Below are 23,926 nucleotides of genomic sequence, written 5' to 3'. Positions count from 1 at the left end.
CGGGTGCAGCAGCATCTATGGAGCGAAGGAAATAGGCAACGTTTAAGGAAATAGGCAACGTTTCGGGCCGAAACCCAAGGGGTTTCGGCCCGAAACGTTCCCTATTTCCTTCGCTCCATAGATGCTGCTGCACCCGCTGATTTTCTCCAGCTTTTTTGTGTACCTTCGATTTTCCAGCATCTGCAGTTCCTTCTTGAACAAGTTATAAAACACAGTTGTGTCGATGGAGGAAAGGGGGTTAGAGTGTTTCAAACTCACAATCTTTGGCACTGCAAACTAAAAATACTACATTGTTTAATAGAGCATTGTTGCACTAGTGGCAAACAGAAGTGCTTGCTTGTCAAGCTCACCGGCTAAGGTAGCAGCAGCTGTGTTCTCAAGAGAAAATAATGTCTGATTACTGCAAGGAAGTTGCATGAAACAGTTTTTTCCCCCCCCCCGCGAGGCAGTTTTTTTTCTGCTTGTCATTTTGTTAACAACTTTCACGTGGTTTTTCCTGTTCTAGTTCGAAATCACGCTCTAACCAATTCAACCCGCCAATTCCCAACTCATCGATTGCATTGTATCCACTTTGTGTTCTGGAAACAAGTGTTAAAACAGAACAACTGTAGGTTGCTCTGAATCATAGTCGGGATCAGCACGGAAGTTTGCTCCTGTAATCTTGGAACCTGTCTCATATGACAGATGGCACTTTACTGCTTACTGTTGGTAACTTGACTAGCTGAATGAGAACTTTGAACATTCTTGATTTGTTGAAATATGGTTTTGGCATTCGCACTTCAAAGTGACATTTGTGTGCATTAAAGGATTCTCAGAAGTACGGGCATTCACAAAGGATGGTCAACCCCCTGTCGGATCCTCCCTGGTAACTTCAGAAGCCTTTTAAATGATGTAGCAAAGAGGCACAGGAAACTGCAGCCACTGGAATCCTGAACTAAACACAAACTGCTGGAGAAACTCAGTGGGTCAGGCAGCATCAATGGAGGGAATCGACGGACAATGGTTTGGGTCGGGACACCTCTCAAGACTGATCATTGTAGCATTAACATTGTAGCACTACTAAGAAAGAAAATTCAGCCCATAACTTCCTGAAAGCCAAAGAGAGAACCCACCCTAGTCGTCCTGCTAGTGCCACTGTTTGTATTTACTCGTTATCACCTTTTCCAGAGCCAACAATGGACCATTATGGGCTCCACCTTTCCTTAATCATTGTTTAGTTTAGCTTGGTTTAGAGATACAGCATGGAAACAGGCCCTTTGGCCCACTGAGTCCACGCTGACCTGCGACCCCAGCACACTAAAGGGCCTGTCCCACTTTCACCACCTAATTCACGACCTCTGCCGAGTTTGCCCTTGACTCATACTCGCAGCATGGTCGTCACGAGGTCGTAGGAGGTCGTAGGTAGGTTGTAGCAGGTTGTGATGTTAGTCGTAGGTACTCGGGGCATCAAGTAGGTCGGGGCGTTTTTCTAGCCTGATGAAAAATGTCCACGAGTAAGAAAAGTCGTGAATTAGGTTGTGAAAGAGCGACAGGCCCTTTACACTATCCTATACACTAGGAACAATTTACAATTTTGCAGAAGCCAATTTATCTACAAACCTGTACATCTTTTGGGTGTGGAAGGCAACTGAAGCTCCCGGCTAAAAAACCCGCGCAGGTCACGGGGAGAACACACAAACTCCGTACAGACGGCACCTGTAGTCAGGGTAGAACCCGGGTCTCTGGCGCAGTGAGGCAGCAACTCTACGCTGCGCCACCGTGCTGGCTTTAAGTTGTTCTTTTGCATACGGTTCATTCATTTGCTGTTTGTACCTTTTCATACCTCGAATATCCCTCTTCCTGTGACTCTCAGTCTGAAAAAAGGTCTCGACCCGAAACGTCAGCAGAGTTTGTCTCCAGAGATGCTGCCTGTCCCGCTGAGTTACTCCAGCACTTTGTGTATCTTCAAAGAGAACTTGTTAGTTCTGTTTTGGAACTAGATGTAATGAGCATCATGGTTTTGAGAGAAGAAAAGCTTTTGAAATTGTTTTAGGAAGATTGCCATTGCTGTTTTAATTTTCGGGAAAAATGGCCCAGCCAATTGTTCTGGCCTGCCCATAGTGTCATGTTATCATCGATTATTTATTTATATTCTCCTTTCTGCTGGTTGCAGGTGTTTTTCAGAGCAGGGACCCTTGTTAAATTGGAAGAACAAAGGGATGAACAGACCAGAAGGAACATCACACTCTTCCAGGCAGCTTGCAGAGGATACCTGGCACGGCAGCATTTCAAGAAGAGAAAGGTAGTAGAATGTCAACGACCCCATCACAAACCGAACATGAATGAACAATGATTTATCTGTATTCACTTGGTCATAGAATGATACAGTGTAGAAACAGGCCCTTCAGCCCAACTTGCCCATACTAGCCAACGCTAGTCATAGAGTGATACAGTGTAGAAACAGGCCCTTCAGCCCAACTTGCCCATACTAGCAAAATGTCCCATCTACATGAGTCATAGAGTGATACAGTGTGGAAACAGGCCCTTAAGCCCAACTTGCCCACACCGGCCAACTTGTCCCAGCTACACTCGTCCCACCCGCCTGCGTTTGGTCCATATCCCTCCAAACCTATCCTATCCATGTACCTGTCTAACTGTTTTGTAAACGGTCCCAGCCTCAACCTCCTCCTCTGGCAGCTCGTTCCATACACCCATCACCCATGAAGTTACAAAAATGTTTCTTCCCTCTTTTAAAGACAACCAAAGAGTAGTCATAAGGTCATAAGTGATAGGATCAGAATTAGGCCATTCGGCCCATCAAGTCTACTCTGCCATTCAATCATGGCTAATCTGTCCCTCCCTCCTAACCCCATTCTCCTGCCTTCTCCCCGTAACCCCTGACACCCATACTAATCAAGAATCTATCTATCTCTGCCTTAAAAATATCCACTGATTTTGGCCTCCACAGCCGTCTGTGGCAATGAATTCCACAGATTCACCACCCTCTGACTAAAGAAATTCCTCCTCACCTCCTTCCTAAAGGAACGTCCTATTATTCTGAGGGTGTGTCCTCTGGTCCTAGACTCTCCCACCAGTAGAAGCATCTTCTCCACGTCCACTCTATCCAAGCCTTTCGCTATTCAGTAAGTTTGAATGAGGTGCCCCCTCATCCTTCTAAACTCCAGCGAGTAAAGGCCCAGTGCTGACAGTGCTGAAACAGTCCTGAACTACTATCTACCTCATTGATGACCCTCGGACTATCCTTGATCGGACTTTGCTGGCTTTACCTTGCACTAAACGTTATTCCCTTATCATGTATCTGTACACTGTAAATGGCTCGATTGTAATTATGCATTGTCTTTCCGCTGACTGGTTAGCACGCAACAAAAGCTTACTGTACTTTGGTACACGTGACAATAAACGGAACAAAACGAAACCATCAAATGTTTATGCCTCCCCCATGTAAGCAATCTGATTGAAGATTAATTAATATATCTATTTTTCAGATTCAAGATCTAGCAATCCGTTGTATCCAGAAAAACATTAAAAAGAACAAAGGAGTCAAGAACTGGCCATGGTGGAAAGTGTTCACGACAGTTCGGCCATTAATTGAGGTTCAGTTGACAGAAGAACAAATAAGAGGCAAAGACGTAAGCATTTTAAACTCTCAGTTATTTATGTTGTATATTTTGAAAGCTAGGGATGAAATGTATGGGCACAAGGCCGTCCTAGACTCTCCTGCCAGTGGAAACATCCTTTCCACATCCACTCTATCCAAGCCTTTCATCATTCTGTAACTTTCAATGAGGTCCCCCCCTCAACCTTCTAAACTCTGGCCAGTACAGTCCCAGTGCCGTCAAAACCTCAAGTGTTTCTCTCTTGCGCAAAGAAAGACTGAAAATGTTCATTCAAGTTCACCACTTTGCGTAAAAGCTAACAGATAAACATGTTCTCTCCCTCTCTCTCTGATGTTAGGAGGAGATTCAGCAGCTACGCAGCAAAGTAGAGCGTGTTGAAAAGGAACGCAATGAGTTGCGGCTCACAGGCGATCGGCTGGAAAGCAGGGTAAGATGATACTTGGGGTTCCCCCGTACATCTGGTGAAACCATTGTCATTTTACAGTTGTCATCATCATCTATTTATTTGATGCATTGCAGCAGATGGTTGGTGAACGATACTGAGCCTTCCCAAGTATTATGTTAGCTCTAAAGCATAGAGGTGTAGTTAAGGGCCTGTCCCATTTACGCGATTGTTTCGGCAACTTGCCGGCACCCGCCATAGTGGCAGCAGGTTGCCGAAAATCTTCAACATGTTGAAAAATCCAGTGGCGACCAGAAAAAGGTACGACTCTTTGGGCGACTACTCACGACCATACAGGCGACAACGGAGCGCCCGGAGAAAACCCATGTGGTCACGGGGAGAACGTATAAACTCCGTACAGGCAGCACCCGTAATCAGGATCGAGCCGGGGTCTCTGGCTCAGTAAGGCAACAACTCTACTGCTGTGCCCCCGTGCCGCCCTGTTAAGCCACTTCACTGATGGGCTCCTTTGGGTTTTATTTTTGTACATTCAGGCCCTGGGCACAGCTGGCAAGAAGAGTGCTTAGTGCCCTTCTCTAGTTACGGCTGAGAAGGTGGACAAACTTCATCTGATGGAGATATTCCCCTCTGCTGTTGGGGAGGGGATTAGAATGTAGACCCAGTGATGTTGGGAGGCCAGTGATGGTGTGGATTTGGGGAGGGAACATGCAGGAGGTGTTGCCACATATACAATGCCCTTTGTCCTTGGCAATAAAGCTTGTGGGTTGGGACTGCAGTGACTGCAGTGCATTTGACGATATACGTGCTCCAGCTAACTTGGCTTTGATAACGTTATTGCTATCAAAGGTTGATGGTTCGACTCTTAGAAATGGTTATGGCCAACAAAGCCATTGTTGACAGAGATACAAGGAAATACAGATGCTGGTTTACAAAACAAGAGCTCAACCCGCAAATAACTCAGCGGGTCAGGCAGCATCTATGGAGAGAAGGAATGGGTCTGAAGAAGGGTCTCAACTCGAAATGTCCTTCATTCGTCTCTCCAGAGATGCTGCCTGTCCCGCTTAGTTACTCCAGCATTTTGTGTCTATCTTCGGTCTGAAGAAGGGTCTCGACCCGAAACGTCACCCTATTCATTCTCTCCAGCGATGCTGCCTTTGCCATCGAGCAACTTCAATTCAATTCAATTCAACTTTAATGTCATCGCACAAATACAAGTATCAGTACAACGAAATGCAGTTTTGCGTCAGACCGTAGTAGTTGTACATAAAGAGAAAAAACAAGAAAAAAAATAGAAAGAGAGAAGATACAGAATAATCAGGAAATACAGAATGATTAAACACAGGGGGACGGAGGGACCAGAGAAGTCTATCGTCGGGACTCCGAGTTCAGCAGTGTGATTGTGTTGTTGTAGAAGCTTTTCCTCATCCTGCTGGTACGTGACCTGAGGCTCCTGTACCGCCTCCCTGATGGGAGGAGGGCAAACAGTCCATGGTTGGGGTGTGAGGGGTCTTTGATGATCTTCCCAGCCCGTCTCAGACACCGTTTTCGGTGGAGGGCATCCATGGTAGGGAACGGGGCACCGATGATGTGCTGCGCGGTTTTCACCACCCGTTGTAGTGCTTTCCTGTCCGCAGCAGTGCAGCTGCTGTACCATACCGTGAAGCATTTTGTTTGTATATTATGGATAGGTGATAATTTGGTGAAGACCCTTGGTCAGCCTAGAATTCTGGTTCCCTATCTTCAAATTGTTTAATTTACTACAATATTTATTGTTACACATAAACACCAGTGTGGACAGTGGTTTTGATGATGTGATTTTACCAACAGCTGGGAGAACTAACATCTGAATTAACAGATGAGAGAAACACTGGTGAATCAACGTCACAACTTCTGGAGACTGAATCAGCAGACAGACTTCGCTTAGAGAAAGAAATGAAAGAGTTACAGGTCAGCTCATTATTATTTATCTCCTGAAATTCTGGCAAAAAAAACCATATCCATGTCTTTCCGTGAGGTTTGTTATAAGTTCATAAGTGATAGAAGCCGAATTAGGCCATTCGATCCATCAAGTCTACTCTGCCATTAAATCGTGGCTGATCTATCTTTCTCTCTTAACCCCATTTTCCTGCCTTCACCCCATAACCCCTAATAGCCGTAGAAGCAGATTTTAACTCAGTCCACTAGTTCACAAGTTATAGGAGTAGAATTAGGCCATTTGGCCCATCGAGTCTGCTTTGCCATTCAATCAATGAATCAATGGTCCTTTATGGTCACTTGCACCGAGGTATAGTGACATTTCATTTACCATACAGTCATACAAAAAAAAGGACGACACATAACTGCATAAAGATTAAACATAGACTTAAACAGCCACCACAGCGGCGTGTGAGAATCCCCAGGGCACACAGCATAAGCAGAGACCAACAGCCATCAGTTCAATGTCCGGGCCACACAACACACGCTCCTTCACCGTGATGTGCCCAGAGTTGTACCGACCGCTGTCACTCTCTCTGCAGTCCCTGTCCACCCGAACAGTCAGAAAGCCATCCGCACTCGCACTAAACTCCAGGATGTCCTCGTGGAGCCATGTCCCCGCAAACACCAAGACCACCGCACTCACGGCACTCCCTCCGAGTTGCCACCAGCGCAGGCAGCACATCCATCGTGTATTTCGGCGGGCCTCACATTCCCCACTGTGATGGAAGGCAAATGACGTTTACCTTCTCTCCAACTTTTCTCCCGCTGTCGGGGCGATTGAAATCCGCAGTCCGCAGTCGGGGCAATCGAAACCCCCGCATCGGGGCGATCGAAACCCCCGCATCATGACAATCGAGGCTCCCACGATCAGGGCGGTCGAAGCCCCTGCGGTTGGTGCTCCCGCAGTCGATCCCTAATAAAGGGACCACCAGCTCTACTCTGTGAAGGCCGTGGTGCAGACGGAAATACGATACGGAAAAAGTTGCACCTCTGTTGAGGGAGAGAGATAAACAAGGTTTCCCCCAACTCCCACCCCCCCCCCCCCCCCCCCCCCCCCCCACCCATCCCCACACATACATAACACAAAAACTAAAAGTACACTAAAACATAGAAGTAAATACAGACTAAAAACAACAAGACAAGAAAGGGACGGGACAGGCTGTTGGCCATTTATCATCGTTCCTTACAATGCCATGTACCACACTGTAAACGGCTCGATTTAAATCTTGTATTGTCTTACCGCTGACTGGATAGCACGCAACAAAAAAGCTTTTCACTGTACCTCGGTACATCATCATCATCATCATCATGGTTGAAAACATCAACGGGCGCGTAGCCTTACAATGCTACGTACGACACTGATCGCAACTTCTACTGAAGTGTGGACGGCCGTTGGCTCGCTAGGAGCTCATCCGCCCTTTGACGGGTCTTGTTTTTGGTCCTGCTGGGGGTCCACAGCCCCCTCCTCACCTGGCAAACCAGGTGGGGGAGACGGTTTAGTCGCCGACTATCCGTCCATGGAGCAGGTGGCACGGGATTACATGGTACCCGTGGCGGGGGGAACCCCCCCCCCCCCCCACCTGACCTTTACATCAGGAACAAGATTGGCATGAATCATGACTTTGATAATGGGCTTTTATACGGATGCATGTCATGCATTGTGTAGATATTGAGAACCAGTCATTTCTGAGGCATTTGTATTTTAGGCTAAATGTGATGGAATGAAGAAACAAATGGATTCAATGGAAATGGAAGTGATGGAAGCTCGACTCATCAACGCAGCGGAATTAAACGGAGAGCTTGACGATGACGAGTCGGGTTAGTTCTTCATTCTCCTTCCTCAAATTCTTTAGACATTATTCTTTTAAAGACAGGAACCGGCAAACTCATACCTGGAGATTCATCAACAATTTCTGTATGTCATTTTTCACGTACTCATAAGTTCATTAGTTCATAAGTGATAAGAGCAGAATTAGGCCATTTGGCCCATCAAGTCTACTCCACCGTTTAATCATGGCTGATCTATCTTTCCCTCTCAAACCCATTCTCCTGCCTTCTCCCCGTAACCACTGACACCTGCCTTCAAGGCAGAGATAGATGGATTCTTGACTAGTACAGGTGTCAGGGGTTATGGTGAGAAGGCAGGAGAATGGGGTTAGGAGGGAGAGATAGATCAGCCATGATTGAATGGCGGAGTAGACTTGATGGGCTGAAAGGCCTCACTATGCTCCTACCACTTATGACCATGACCCGTGCTAATCAAGAATCCCTGACACATTGACAGCCTCCACAGACTTCTGTGGCAATTAATTCCATAAATTCACCACCCTCTGACTCAAGAACAAAAAATAGACACAACTGTAAACGTTATTGTCACATATTTAAGATCTTCAGCTTTTGACTTTGGCTATCCATTCAGAAACCATCAACTATTTCATAGTTGAAATGTGGATGGGTTTGAATATTCAGCGAGGCTGAATTCACCGGCGTAGATTTTGTTTGTTTGCTTGCTTGCCTGAAGCAGTGTTTTATCTTAAAAATATCTCTTTATTTGCATAATTTAAAATCTTGTCTGTGGAGTGTTGGACGAGGTGAATGTAAATGGCAGACTTCAAGCTGCTGGCTCGTTGCTTTTATTCGCTTCCCGTAGGTGGGGAGTGGAGGATGAAGTACGAGCGTGCTGCCAGAGAGATAGACTTCACCAAGAAACGGATGCATCAGGAGTTTGAAGACAAGCTGGAGGTTGAATTACAGACCAAGAGGCAAATGGAGCGAAGAGTAAGTGAAAACCAGGCGTAGAATTATTACTGCCAGAAACAAAGCTTTTTTTCCCTAAATTTGAAGCTGAGAAGAGGGTGGGACAGCGGTAGAATTGCTGCCTTACAGCGCGCGCAGCGCCGGAGACCCGGGTTCGGTCGTTCCACCCGGTGTTGTACGTTCTCTCCGTAACAATAGACAATAGGTGCAGGAGTAGAGGCCGTTCGGCCCTTTGAGCCAGCACCGCCATTCAATGTGAACATGGCTGATCATCAACAATCAGTATCCCGTTCCTGCCTTCTCCCCATATCCCTTGACTATCTTTAAGAGCCCTATCCAGCTCTCTCTTGAAAGTATCCAGACAACCGGCCTCCACTGTCCTCTGAGGCAGAGAATTCCACAGACTCACCACTCTCTGTGTGAAAAAGTGTTTCCTCATCCACGTTCTAAATGGCTTACCCCTTATTCTTAAACTGTGGCCCCTGGTTCTGGACTCCCCCAACATCGGGAACATGTTTCCTGCCTCTAGCGTTTCCAAACCCTTAATAATCTTATCTGTTTCAATAAGATATCCTCTCATCCTTCTAAACTCCAGAGTATACAAGCCCAGCCGCTCCATTCTCTCAGCATATGACAGTCTCGCCATCCCGGGAATTAACCTTGTAAACCTACGCTGCACTCCCTCAATAGCAAGAATGTCCTTCCTCAAATTAAGGGACCAAAACTGCAGGTGTGGTCTTCCTCCGATGCTCCGGTTTCCTCCCACACTCCAAAGACGTACAGGCTTGTGAGTTAATTGGCTCGGTGTAAGTGTAAATTGTCCCTAGTGTGTGTCGGATAGTGTTAGTGTGCAGGGATATGCTGGTCAGCGTGGTCTCGGTGGGCCGAAAGGGCCTGTTTCTGCGCTGTAACTCTAAGACTTGCTGGTGTGCCTGCAGGTTGCAGATTTGCAAGCTGATAATGAGGAAATGCAACGCAGCATTCAACAGTTGAAGAAGAAATCCCAGCGACTTACAGCAGAGTTGCAGGACACCAAGCTTCACCTGGAAGGACAACAAGGACGCAACCATGAATTGGAAAAGAAACAACGAAAGTGAGTTCATCTGCAAAACTCAAATTGGAACCGCACTTCAGTTCAGTTTAGCTTATTGTCACGTGTACCGAGGTACAGTGAAAAGTTTTGTTGCGTGCTACCCTGTCAGCAGAAAGACAATACATGATTACAATCCAGCCATTTACAGTGTACAGATACATGATAAGGGAATTACGTTTAATGCAAGGTAAAGCCAGCAAACTCCGGCCAAGGATAGTCCAAGGGTCTAGATAGTCGTTCAGTTCAGATGGTGTTTCTGTGTGTTCGTCACAGATGTGTATCTGCAATCACACCTCCTTTATCTGTTAGTCAGGGGCTGGTTGATCCTTTACATATTTTAATTAAAATCTATCAGATTTGATCGTAAGAATATATAATGAACTACTGATGATAATCTTCATGGGGCAATAATATACATTATTATGCATTTGAATCAATTCATTGATTGATTAATGAATCATGCTTTATCAGCAGCATGAGACGTGTCGCAGTGATATTCTTTGTTTTGCCGACCACACACAATGTACGCAAAGAGCCGCCGTGTCTCTAGCAGCGAAAGGTTACAACGTTTGAAACAAATTAGTGCGGCACGGTGGTGCAGCGGTATATTCGCCGCTTTCCAGTGTTTGCAGCGCCGGAGACCCGGGTTCCATCCTGACTACGGGTGCTGTCTACGGAGTTTGTACGTCCTCCCCGTGACCGCGTGGGTTTTCTCCGAGATCTTCGGTTTCCTCTCACACTCCAAAGACGTACAGGTTTGTAGGTTAATTGGCTTTGGTAAAAATTGTAAATTGTCCCTAGTGTGTGTAGGATGGTGTTAATGTGCGGGGATCGATGGGCCGAAGGGCCTGGTTCAGCGCTGTATCTCTAAACTAAATTAAACTAAACAAACCTTTCCAAGTTGTGCAGTTTGTAATAATGCAATGGCCTTTCCAATGCAGAGCAGGAGACGAGTTACTTTATCAGTCTGTGGCTGACCTATTTCTAAACATCATCTACCAGCCTTTTATTTCATCAACTGACAAAAAAAAATGATAAAACAATAATTGAGCTAAATAGAAGATCATTTATCATCGGTTTAAACCAGCATCTGCAGTTCCTTTCTACACAATTGAGCTAAATGTACTGATTACTGTGAGCGCTGACTCACATATCGATCAGCTTTTGTGCAACATTTATTTGCAGTCCTCTTTATAAAGCCGTGTCCTCATTTTGAATTGTCCTACATTTCATTATCAGAAAAAAATATATTTTGGTCAGCGCCATCAATTCACGCCTTTAACTTCTATGTTGCATGTAATGCAATCATCCTTCACAATCCAATCCTGCTTCCTTTATGATGATCTGCTGCTTTCAAGAAACAAAAGAACTATCCAGTGCAATGTAAGGAACAATGTATACTCTTCATGTGACAAGAGCAAGAAGAACTGGCACAGTGGCACGGTGGTGCAGCGGTAGAGTTGCTGCCTCACAGCGCCAGATACTGGGGTTCCATCCTGTCTGTACGGAGTTTGTACGTTCTCCCCGTCACCGTGTGAGTGTGCTCCGGTTTCCTCCCACGATCCAAAGACACAGGTTTGTAGGTTAATTGGCTTTGGTAAAAATTGTAAATTGTCCTTAGTGTGTGTAGGATAGTGCTCGTGTACAGGGATCGCTGGTCGGCACGGACTCGGTGAATGAATAAATGATACTTTATTGTCACCTTTGATAAGTCACAGTGATATTCTTAGTTTTGTGGGCCAAAGAGACTGTTTCTCCATCTCAAACTAAACTAAAGAAAATCTAAAACCTGAAGTCATTAGTCTTATATTTGTAGAGTGGAATTTCATTGTCCTATCTGGACCACATGACAATAAACTCTCTTGACTTGACTTGATAAGTAAACTTTGAAGCCTTACTGAGAGTATTTTCTATTAACGCAGGTGTTAAAATGAAATAAATTGCAGGTATGAATGAATGAATAAGTTTATTGGCCAAGTATGTGCACATACAAGATATAATATGACCAAGTATTCTCACAGCCCAGAGATAGAGAGATTGATGAAGCAATCGAGTGTACACTTCACCAGCATGCACGTTTGGAGCTAATTTACAGACAAATTCATAAAAGAATTACGGGAAAATGAGGTGAAGGATGGATGTTTTGGGAAATCTGTGGGTAACATTGGAAAGAGGAATTAAGAGCAATATGGAATGTATCTGAAGTACAATTGAATTTATACGAGTGGGAGAAAATGAAGGAAGTCCCAGAGGTGGAGAGTGGAGGAGATGTACATGAGTGATGGTGTGAAACACTCTGGAGAATTCAGGAGAGAAACCACAGGCAGACTAACAGAGAATGCTATTTGAGACTTTGCCTTCAGCGATGTGGATGGAGCAGAAACCAGACTTAGACCTTTAGGAGGGTGTGAGGAAGGACTGATATAACCTTGGGAAGCGTCAAAGTTCAAATATTTTGTAATGACTAATTGCAAATTGACACGGGAGAGGGGCCGAGGATGGGTTTGTTTGAGGGAGGAACAGCAGCTTTGAAAGGGAGGTGGGACAACTGCCTTGCAGGGATGGGACAAAGTGCTGGAGTAACTCAGCAGATCAGGCAGCATCTCTGGAGAAAAGGAAGAGCTGATGTTTTGGGTCGGTTATCCTTCTTCATGCTGAAGGGAGGGTGGGGGGAGAAAAGGTTAGAGCAAGTCGGGGATGGCAACAGATGACTTCAGGAAGGGTGGAGTCCATAATGGACCATTGTTGGATGGGGGGGAAATGTACAAACAAGGAGATACAGGGATGTGAATGGTGGAACTGGCACGATGACTGGGGGGGGGGGGGGGGGGGGGGGGGGGGGGGGGGGAGAGAGGGGGTGGGCAAGGAATGCAGAGAAATCAGCGTTCAGACCGCTGGGCTGTAAGCTGCCCCTTCGTCAAAAGGCAGATGCTCAGATTTGTTAGTGCGTAAACTGGCCCAGAGGTGCAGTGGTGTGCACATTTTAAACATAATAATTTCAATATGACCTTTTTAAAAAATCCAACGCAATAATTCCCATTGTGTATGAATTTTGCTTTTCGACAAAACAAAGTATGGAGTCGATAGTGGAGCAACACGTGACATAGAACATTCTGAATGTCTTGGTTGAATCAATCAGTTTTATTCGTCACATACACATATAAGTGCAGTGAAATGAATTTGCCAGCAGCGGTACAATCAAAAAAAAGAACACACAATACGCTTCAACACAAACATTCACCACAGCATCCTTCACTGTGGTGGAAGGCACAAAGCATAGTCAGTCCTCCTCCAATGTTCACCCGCGTTGGTGCCATAAACCTCCGTAGTCACCGCTACGGACGGCCGGATGTACAGGCCCTCTCGTCGGGACGGTCAAACACACTCTGTGGCTTGGAGGTCCTGAATTGGCGCTTTCTTACTGGAGACGGTGGCTTCAGGATGTTTTATTCATCCAAGGGATGTAGACATTACTGCCAATGTTAGCATTTGGGAAGTTAATGGTGAACAATTGTTGACCCAACTGTGAGGAAGGGATAGCAATAGATGTATTAGTTAGAGTGGTGGGTGACTCAAGACAGGAACTTTGTTCTGGTACCCAGGGCACTTGAATCTATCGAGATAAGAGATGCAGCACAGAAACGGGTCCTTTAGCCCAGCGAGTCCATGCCAACCAGCGATCCACGCACACTAGCACACTCCTACACACACGAAGGATGATTTTCAATTATACCAAGCCGATTAGCCTATAAACATGCACGTCTTTGGAGTGTGGGAGGAAACCAAAGATCTTGGAGAAAACCCACGCAGGTCACGGGGAGAACGTGCAAACTCCGTACAGACAGCGCCTGTAGTCAGGATCGAACCCGGGCCTCTGGCGCCGTGAGGTAGCAACTCTACCACTGTGTCACCGTGCCGCCGCGATGGAGTCTGTGATTTTGAGTTAACATACTAATCTAGTTAACAACACAGTTTTCAAAATGAAGTGTCTCCCATCTAAGGAGCTTTAGATGTATGGAAGGAAATTGGTCGCATTACTTCTTATAGATTGCCCTGCGTGAAATAATTCATCACCCACTGCAAGTTAGAATTGTGCCTTTTGTTCTTAACATGTTCTTCTATTTCTTGTTCCAGGTTCGACAGCGAGTTATTGCAAGCACAAGATGAATCTCAGAGAGAAAAGATTCATAAAGAGAAACTGAGCAGAGAAAGAGATGGTTTTATAGCAGAGATATTCAGTCTGAAGCAACAGCTGGATGTATGTACCATCACTACTGTAATAATGATTGAAAACATTGTTAGATTTGAGCAAGATCTGCAAATAACATTGAAAAGATCGATAATATAACATAATAATAATGCATTTTATTTATGGGCGCCTTTCAGAACACTCGAGGACACCTTACAGTTAAAACAAGCAAATTACAAATATATAAATACAATGAAACAAAAACCTATCCATGAATTTGATAGAAAGTAAGTGGGTTAGACCAGTGTGAATAGGTGTGTTTTGAGGGAGGTTTTAAAGGTGGGGAGAGAGAGACTATGGTACGGATGGATAGTGGGATAGTTCCAGAGACGAGGGGCAGAGCGGCGGAAGGCTCTGAACCCCATCGTGGACAGGTGGGCAGATTGAGTGGAGAGCAGGGAGGAAGAAGAGGATCAGAGAGTTCGGGATGGAGTGTAAGGCTGGAGGAGTTCACAGAGGTATGGAGGAGCGAGATTGTGGAGAGCTTTGAAAGTGAGGAGGAGAATCTTAAAATCAATGCGGTATTGGACAAGGAGCCAGTGCAGTTTAGATCTTTTATTGTGTTTTGTATTCTGTTTGCTACCATGGGTAGGTAGGTACACTGAAATTCTGAGGTCATAAAATTTGTATTGTTAATAGTTTTGCTACACTGGCTAACAGATTTGCATCCAAATCCAGAATCCTTTCGTATTGCGTACAGTTTTGGTTTCCAAATCTGAGGAAGGACATTATTGCCATAGAGGGAGTGCAGAGAAGGTTCACCAGACTGATTTCTGGGATGTCAGGACTGCCTTATGAAGAAAGACTGGATAGACTTGGCTTGTACTCTCTAGAATTTAGGAGATTGAGGGGGGATCTTATAGAAACTTACAAAATTCTTAGGGGGTTGGACAGGCTAGATGCAGGAAGATTGTTCCCGATGTTGGGGAAGTCCAGGACAAGGGGTCACAGCTTAAGGATAAGGGGGAAATCCTTTAAAACCGAGATGAGAAGAACCTTTTTCACACAGAGAGTGGTGAATCTCTGGAACTCTCTGCCACAGAGGGTAGTCGAGGCCAGTTCATTGGCTATATTTAGGAGGGAGTTAGATGTGGCCCTTGTGGCTAAAGGGATCAGGGGGTATGGAGAGAGGCAGGTACGGGATACTGAGTTGGATGATCAGCCATGATCACATTGAATGGCGGTGCAGGCTCGAAGGGCCGAATGGCCTACCCCTGCGCCTATTGTCTATGGTCAACAAAGTTTATTTAACTTATGAAAGTTATTTGGAGTTGATGGGAGTTGACAGTCAGAACCTTTCTGCGCAAGGCGGCAATATCAAATGCTAGAGGGCGTAACTTTAAGGTGCGAGGGGCAAAGTTTAAAGGACATGTGCGGGGCAAGCCTTTCACACACAGGGCAGTGGGTGCCTGGAGCCCGTGGCATTTAAGGATAGACACATGACTATATAGGGAAATAGAGGGATTTGCATCATGTGCAGGTTGGTAAGAGTTTGTTTAAGAAAGAACTGCAGATGCTGCTAAAATCGAAGGTGGACACAAAATGCTGGAGAAACTCGGCGGATGAGGCAGCATCTATGGAGAGAAGGAATTGGCAACGCAACCCGAAATGTCGCCAATTCCTTCTCTCCATAGATGCTGCCTCACCCGCCGAGTTTCTCCAGCATTTTGTGTCTACCAGGTAAGAGTTTGTCTGAGCATCATGTTTAGCACAGACATTGTGGGCTGAAGGGCCTGATTCTGTACTGTACTGTTCTATGTTCTATCTTCAAAATTTCACAGAATTCATTAATTTTACTTTTATTTGTGGTGCCTCTTGATTACCTGCTACATCATAGCCATATAACTAATTAACATTGATAAGTTTATGTGATAGGAGAAGAATTGGGCCATTCGGCCCATCAAGTCTGCTCTGCCATTCAATCATGCCTGATCTATCTCTCCCTCTTACGTCCATTCACCTGACGTCTCCCCATAACCCCTGACAGCCGTACTAATCAAGAATCCATCTATCCCTACCTTAAAAACATCCATAGACTTGACCTCCACAGCCTTCTGTGGCAATGTATTCCACAGGTTCACCACCCACTGACTAAAGAAATTCCTCCTCATCTCCTTCCCAAAGCGACGTATTTTAATTCTGAGGCTGTGCCCTCTAGTGCTAGACTCTCCCACTCGTGGAGACATCCTCTCTACGTCCACTGTATCTGTGCAGGTTACGGGTTATGGCTTTACATGTGGCTGATGAATCGTTGTTTTTTCCAGGATAAAGATTCGGAGATTGTCACCGTAAGCCAGAGGGCGGAGCGGCTGGACGTGGAGCTGCAGGATCTGTCTTCTCAAGAATCCAAGGACGAGGCTTCGCTTGCTAAGGTGAAGAAGCAGGTTCGTGAGTTGGAGGCCAAGGTTAAGGACCAGGAGGAGGAGCTGGATGAACAAGCTGGGACTATCCAAATGCTGGAACAGGTACAATCATTTTCGCGTATGAGCAATGTGGAATGATTCCGAAAATATGATGATCATTCATAAGTTAATTAATGTTAATAAAGTGTTTCACTATACCTCGGTACACGTGACAATAAACTAAGTTACTGGTGCAGTGGTAGAGTTGCTGCCTCACAGTGCCAGCGGTCCGGGTTCGATCCCGACTACGGGTGCTGTCTTTACGGAGTTTGTACCCACGTGACCTGCATGTGTTTCCTCCGGGTGCTTCGGTTTCCTCCCACACTCCAAAGACGTGCGGGTTTGTAGGTTAATTGGTTTTGGTAAAAATTGCAAATTGCCCCTTGTGTGTAGGATAGTGCAAGTGAACAGGGGCGATCACTGGTCGGCGTGGACTCGGTGGGCCAAAGGCCTGTTCCCACGCTGTACATCTGAAGTCTAATGTCTGAAGTTGTATCATAGCATATGCAATCATTCTAAGTACAGAGTTTGTACGTTCTCCCTGTGACCTGCGTGGGTTTTCTCCGGGTGCTCCGGTTTCCTCCCACATCCCAAAGACGTACTTGTTTGTAGGTTAATAAAGACTCGGTGGGCCGAAGGGCCTGTTTTCGTGCTGTATCTCTAAACTAAACTAAAGCATTGCTTGTTTTCTTTGTTAATTCATTTCACCATCAGTTCAGCGTTTCTAGAGTTCATTGTTTTTGCTCAAATTTAGGCCAAACTTCGACTGGAAATGGAAATGGAGAGGTACAGACAAACTCAAGCCAAGGAAATTGAGAACAAAGAAGAGGAAGTGGAAGAAATTAGGCAGTCTTGCCAGAAGAAGGTCAGTTTTATTCTTGTAATAGTTATTGACATAAAAATACTGCCTGTCATCAAATGGATAAATTAAAAATCTAATTTTAGGCAAGTTAATAGCCTTTGCATTGCATTTGCATTTTAATATATTTGGCTTGTGTGACTTGAAAATATTAGAAGTTAAAACTGAGCTGAGAATTTCTTTAATCGTGACGTGATTCTAAAAGCAATGAATGGAAGGTGTCACTATAAGGTGGTATTTTTCTTAATGAGCACCAAGTAACTTCCAGTAGCTAACCAAGTACAATTAACAAATAAGTTTGAATTTCAGTTTGGCTTTTGTGATTGACTGCATCAGTGGTTCACAAATCTTAAATACAAAGAAATGTGGGCACGGCACGGTGGCGCAGCGGTAAAGTTGCCAGAGACCGGGTTCCATCCTGACTAGGGGCGCTGTCTGTACCGAGTGTGTACGCTCTCCCGGTGACCTGCGTGGGTTTTCTCTCGGTGCTCTGGATTCCTCCCACGTACAGGTTATGTGAAGACGTAGGTTCATTGGCTTTGGTCCAAATTGTAAATGACCCTAGTGTGTGGGATAGTGTTAGTGTACGGGGTGATCGCTGGTCAATACACACTCGGTGGCTGAAGGGCCTGTTTCCGCGCTGTACCTCTAAAGTCCATATTCAAAGATTTATTAATTAGATGTGATATTTAATTTGTGAACGTCATAACTTTTTGTTTTTCATTTTCTCAGTTAAAACAATTTGAGCTGCAATTAGAAGAAGAGTATGATGATAAGCAGAAAATCCTGAGAGAGAAAAGAGATCTGGAGAACAAACTGTCTGTAGTCAGTGAAAAGGTAACTGATTGTCTATTGATTAAATTCTACATGGAGAGTTGAGCAACTGTGCACTATTGAGATGTTTCAATAATTTGATGGCAGTATTCATAATACAGAAGATTTTTAGGTCGGTTGGACTATAAAAATGACAGCTGGTAAAGCTAAAATCAATAATAATTTTCAAAGTTAGATATAGCTGTTTTCAAGAGAGAGTTAGATTTAACTCGTAGGGCTAATGGAATCGAGGGATATCGGGAGAAAGCAGGAACAGGCTGCTGATTTTGGGTGATCAGCCATGATCATATTGAATGGCGGTGCTGACTCGAAGGGCCGAATGGCCTCCTGCTCCTAGTGTCTATGTTTCTATAATGTTTCACACCTTTTTTACTCGTGGAATGCAGAAACATGTCAATGACCATCGGAGCCAGGGGACTAATTTCCTTCATGTGCATTCGATGGAATTCAGTTAAAAAACGTTTCCACATTCATTGTGGCGTTTGGGGAAAAGATACTGCATAGAAAATGTTCAGCAAAACTGACAAAGTTCAGAGAAATGCAGGAGTGGAAGCCCTAGTGAGGTTCAGGGGAGTACAGAAAGCATGCAGGGTGGCTAGTGACGCAGCTGGTAAGATCTGATGCCTCTCAGCGCCAGAGACCCAGGTTTAATCCTGACATTGGGTACTGTATGTGTGGAGTTTGCACGATCTCCCTATTACCCGGTATTCTGCTGGTGCACCGGTTTCCTCCCACATCCCAAAGACACGTGGGTTGGTAGGTTGTGTAAGCAAGAACTGCAGATGGCGGTTTAAATCGAAGGTGGACACAAAATGCCGGAGTAACTCAGCGAGTGAGGCAGCATCTCTGGAGAGAAGGAACGGGCAACGTTTCGGGTCAAGTTACTCCAGCATTTTGTGTCTATCTTGGGTTTGTAGGTTAATTGGTTTCCTTAAAAGTGTCCCTATTGTGTAAGCAGTGAATGAGTAAGTGGGATAACTTACGCAGAACTAATTTGAACTGGTGATCGATTGTAGGCGCGGACTCGGTGGGCCGAATGCCCGTTTCCTCGCTGTGCCTCGAAACTAAACTAAACTTGTAAAAACAAGGACAAGGTTATTGAAATTACGATAACATCATAATGGTCAGACTGTCAATTTTAGTGCAGTGTCAGAGGTTTGAATCTTGGCTTTTGTTAAAATCAGGTCAGTGAAAGGGATTTTGAAACTGAAAAACGGCTTCGCAAGGATCTTCGACGGACAAAGGCTCTTCTAGCTGATGCCCAAATAATGCTGGACCACTTCAAAAACAATGCACCCAGCAAACGGGAGATCGCACAGTTGAAAAACCAGGTAATTCTTTCTAGTTTTGTTCGTTATTTAAATTTCAGATTCTGTTAAAACGGCCAAGTTTTGTTCATCAAATTGCTCCGCAGACGTTTCGATAAACGTGAAAATATATTTAAAAATCCAATTTTAAAATGTGTAAATTCTCCACTCTTCAAGAGTAAACTGTATTCAACTGAATCTACCTCTGTTTAAGAAAGAATTGCAGATGCTGGAAAAATCGAAGGTAGACAAAAATGCTGGAGAAACTCAGCGGGTGAGGCAGCGTCTATGGAGCGAAGGAATAGGTGACGTTTCGGGTCGAGACCCTTCTTCAGAAACCCTTCTTCTTAATGGTTCATTAACATTTTTTCCTCAATGCTGATAAAATGGATTTGTGTTTAAAATGCAGAAACAAACTATACAGAGCATGAAGGTTCCCGACCTGAAACGTCACCTATTCCTTCTCTCCATAGATGCTGCCTCACCCGCTGAGATTCTCCAGCATTTTTTGTCTATACAGAGCTCAAAGAGTAGTTTTATTATGCAGGTATTTGCGAGAGGATGGGATGGAATTCAGGAATAAACTTAACCAAATACATTTTATTCAGGAAATGCGGCGAATAAATTTACGTTAAGAAATTTCAAAAGTTTCCAACGACTTTCCTTTTTTCTGAGTTTTATTTCTACCTTGCTACAGTTCACCCTTTACTTGACCAGGTAAACTGTTTGTTTTCAGCTTGAAGAGTCAGAGTTCACGTGTGCGGCCGCTGTCAAAGCTCGGAAATCAATGGAGGTTGAAATGGAGGATCTGCACCTTCAGATTGAAGATATCTCCAAGGCCAAAGTTGCAGTAAGTATATGTCAGTGCAGCAAAGCCCAACACGCAGAAATCATCACGTCCATATCAATACCCAGACGTTTACTAATCATTTTGGTAATTGGAGTAATCGCATCTGCTATGATACAACTTTAGACTTTGGACGTTTGACTTCAGACAAACAGGCCTTTGTCCCAGCGAGTCCACACCGACCAGTGATCACCCCCGTACACTAGCACTACCCTACACACGAGGGACAATTTACAATTAACCTACACACTTCTACGTCTTTGGAGTGTGGGAGGAAACCGGAGCACCCAGAGTAAACCCACGCAATCACAGGGACAGTGTACAAACTCCGTACAGACAGCACCCATAGTCAGGATGGAACCCGGGTCCCTGGTGCTGTGAGGCAGCAACTCTACCGCTGCGCCACCGTGCCACCCCACCGGCAGAGCACTTTGATAAGTATATATTTTAATTAAAACTTGAAAAATGTGCTGCTGATGAAAACGTCACATTGTTGAATGATTTTCCAATATAGTGATAAACTAAACGGGATGTAATGGCACCATTTAAAATTATCAGTGCTAATTATTTAAGATCCATGAGGAATTGGAATATATTTTCTACATTGAAATTTTATGTTTAGATCATAATTATATCCTGTCCTTTCAGATAAGCAACCATTGCCGACTGCAGAAATAAATCATTGTTCAGCTACAGTTGGCGTGCATGGTGTTCTAATTATAATTCCTAAGTAGAATGGCAGAAGCCAATACAATATAGTAAATAGAATTGTTAAAATGGTAAGGGATCAAAAGGCATGTTGATCTGAGAGGCTGAGGTATAAACACAAATTACTGAAAGGTAAAATGCAACAACGATAAATAGGAGCCTAGTGTGTAGGAAGGAACTGCAGATACTGGTTTAAACCGAAGATAGACACAAAAAGCTGGAGTAACTCAGCGGGTCAGACAGCATCTCTGGAGGAAAAGGAATGGGTGACATTTCAGGTTGAGAGCCTTCTTCAGGCTGAGAGTCAGGGGAAAGGGAAGTGAGAGATGTAGAGAGATATGCAGAAATGAATGAAAGATATGCGGAAAACTAAACGGTGATAAAGGAAACAGGCCACTGTCAGCTGTGGGCTAGGTGAAAACAAGTTGCAGACAATGAGACTCAACAAGACGACTTTGAAGCTGGTACGATTTGGGTGGGGGAGGGATGGAGAGAGAGGAGGTGCAATAGAAGCCTTATGGTTTCCTGGCCATAATTGTCAAAGGATTTGAGCGCAAGGGTTGAGATGTCTTGCTCCAATTTTAAGGGGCCCTGGTGAGACTGCGTGTACAGGCCTAGCACCGTGTGGGTGTGTGTGTGTGCGTGCGTGTAAGGGGCCTTGGTGAGACGGCGTGTACAGGCCTAGCTCCGTGTGCGTGTGTGGGTGTGTGTGTCTGTCTCTGCCTGTGCGTGTGTGTGTGTGCGTGTAAGGGGCCTTGGTGAGACTGCGTGTACAGGCCTGGCACCGTGTGCGTGTGTGTGCGTGCGGGCGTGTAAGGGGCCTTGGTGAGACTGCGTGTACAGGCCTAGCTCTGTGTGGGTGTGTGTGTCTGTCTCTGCCTGTGTGTGTGTCTCATGGGGAATCGAGACTGACCTTTCATGGGGAATAGACCTTTCTCACAAGTTACAGGAAACATTAACCCCACCCGCTCTCGATCATCTTCTGTAAGTATGGTTTTGTGTGACATCAATGGAGTTGCAATTGCACCTGAATTGTGGATGAGTTTTGTTGAAGGAAGATAAACAAAAGGGCAGGAGTAAGACAAGGACAAACATTCTGAATTGATCAAAGTGACTGTAAACGTTTGAAATGGACTATATTTGACATGTTACTGTTCAGCTACCTTGCATAGAAAGATAGTAACACCTTTCAAATCCGCAAACAGAATTATACGGGTTAGTGCAGGAGTCAGGGGTTATGGGGAGAAGGCAGGAGAATGGGGTTGAGAGGGAGAGATAGATCAGCCATGATTGAATGGTGGAGTAGACTTGATGGGCCGAATGGCCAATTTTGCTGCTACAACCTAAGAACATGAGTTCACATCTGCATTCTCCTACAGCTGGAAGAGCAGCTGAGTCGCATCCAACGTGAAAAGAATGACTTGCAGAGCCGTCTTGAGGAAGACCAGGAGGACATGAATGAACTCATGAAGAAACACAAAGCGGTCGTGGCTCAGGTAGGTTGTACCTGACATTTGGTTCAGTCGTTCAACAGAGCTTTATTTATCACAGATGCAACTGCACAGTGACAATCTTTGCATATATCACACATGTGGGCTCCATCTGACGAGCCAGGGTGTCAGGGGTTATGGAGAGAAGGCAGGAGAATGGGGTTGAGAGGGAAAGATAGATCAGCTATGATCGGATGGCAAAGTACATTTAATGGGCCAAATGGCCTAATTCTGCTCCTAGAACTGATTAACTTGTCAAGCAGGATTTAGAATGCACTGAACCAGAAATATGATTGATTTTATCAGAAATGTGACTCATTTTGTTCATAGGTTCTGGGAGCAGAATAAGGCCATTTGGCCCATTAAGCCTATTCCGCCATTCAATCATGTCTGATCCATCATTCACCACAAACCCTATTCTCCTGCCTTTGCCATTGGCTTTCTTCACTGCCTGCTGTACCTGCATGCTTACTCTCAGTGACTGATGTATAAGCACACCCAGGTCTCGTTGCACCTCCCCTTCTCCTAAACTGACCCCATTCAGATAATAATCTGCCTTCCTGTTCTTGCCACCAAAGTAGATAACCCCACATTTATCCGTATGGTCCAGAGGCGGGTGAACGATGATCTCAGGACAGCAGAGATTGTGTTTTGTGTCTTAAGATTCAAAACAAGACCCTGTCTGTTGAAGAACTGGTCTGTTTACAGTCCAACATTGCCCCTTTAATTGCTGGAACTCGTGTGACGTTGTTTTCAATGAATCTAAATATTTTTCCAGTCATCCAGGGACCTTGGGCAGATTAATGAACTACAGTCACAACTGGATGAAGCTTACAAAGAGAAACAAGAGCTGCAAGAAAAGGTAAGTAATTTATTTACTTGTGGTTTATTCCCATGTCATAATCTATAATTATCATGCTATAGGTCGGCTCGTTACTATCGCCAGTAACAAGCAACGCTTATAACTCTGTCGGCACCCTTTAGGTGGTGACTGTTGCATACTTGTACTGTACGTAGACAAAGAATCTCTCTGTACCGAGTACATGTGACAATAAGTTATCAATCGATCAATCATGTCCCATTAGTGCCGGGCGATGAACACCTTCATCAATGGACAGTTTAATCACCTATCTTTGACATTGATTTGGTATTTCTACCATCAATGTTTTGTCGAAGTCTCGATCCATAATAAGACTTAACGACTCGAATCATTACTATTCAGCAGTTGGTGTAAGGGGTGATGTGTCTCGGTCAAAGTCTGTGATCACATCTCCAAAGTTCGTTGGTACAACAAGATATTTCTACACCAAGAAGACAATTGGTGGTGTACTAAGGTTAATTAAATCAATGTGTCTGCGTGTAATACACACAGAAGATGATGTA

The 23,926-nt window shown here is 44.8% G+C and overlaps 1 protein-coding gene across 1 annotated transcript in view; it reads left to right on the top strand.

The window, feature by feature from the left end:
* The window catches only part of myo18ab (myosin XVIIIA b), a 173,495-nt gene that overhangs the window by 132,087 nt on the left and 17,482 nt on the right, over positions 1 to 23,926 (top strand). The window contains exons 24-38 of the mRNA XM_055657428.1: positions 2,153 to 2,281; positions 3,486 to 3,629; positions 3,955 to 4,044; positions 5,848 to 5,967; positions 7,704 to 7,815; positions 8,648 to 8,775; positions 9,693 to 9,847; positions 13,982 to 14,105; positions 16,361 to 16,561; positions 17,253 to 17,363; positions 18,090 to 18,194; positions 19,376 to 19,522; positions 20,235 to 20,348; positions 22,433 to 22,549; positions 23,322 to 23,405. Coding sequence (XP_055513403.1) covers positions 2,153 to 2,281; positions 3,486 to 3,629; positions 3,955 to 4,044; positions 5,848 to 5,967; positions 7,704 to 7,815; positions 8,648 to 8,775; positions 9,693 to 9,847; positions 13,982 to 14,105; positions 16,361 to 16,561; positions 17,253 to 17,363; positions 18,090 to 18,194; positions 19,376 to 19,522; positions 20,235 to 20,348; positions 22,433 to 22,549; positions 23,322 to 23,405 — 1,881 coding nt within the window. The remainder of the gene's footprint in view (positions 1 to 2,152; positions 2,282 to 3,485; positions 3,630 to 3,954; positions 4,045 to 5,847; positions 5,968 to 7,703; positions 7,816 to 8,647; positions 8,776 to 9,692; positions 9,848 to 13,981; positions 14,106 to 16,360; positions 16,562 to 17,252; positions 17,364 to 18,089; positions 18,195 to 19,375; positions 19,523 to 20,234; positions 20,349 to 22,432; positions 22,550 to 23,321; positions 23,406 to 23,926) is intronic.

The sequence above is a fragment of the Leucoraja erinacea genome, chromosome 28, assembly GCF_028641065.1.
Source record: "Leucoraja erinacea ecotype New England chromosome 28, Leri_hhj_1, whole genome shotgun sequence".
Lineage (NCBI taxonomy): Eukaryota > Metazoa > Chordata > Chondrichthyes > Rajiformes > Rajidae > Leucoraja > Leucoraja erinaceus.
The sequence above is the reverse complement of the archived record's forward strand: the minus strand, read 5'-3'. Positions and strand labels throughout refer to the sequence as shown.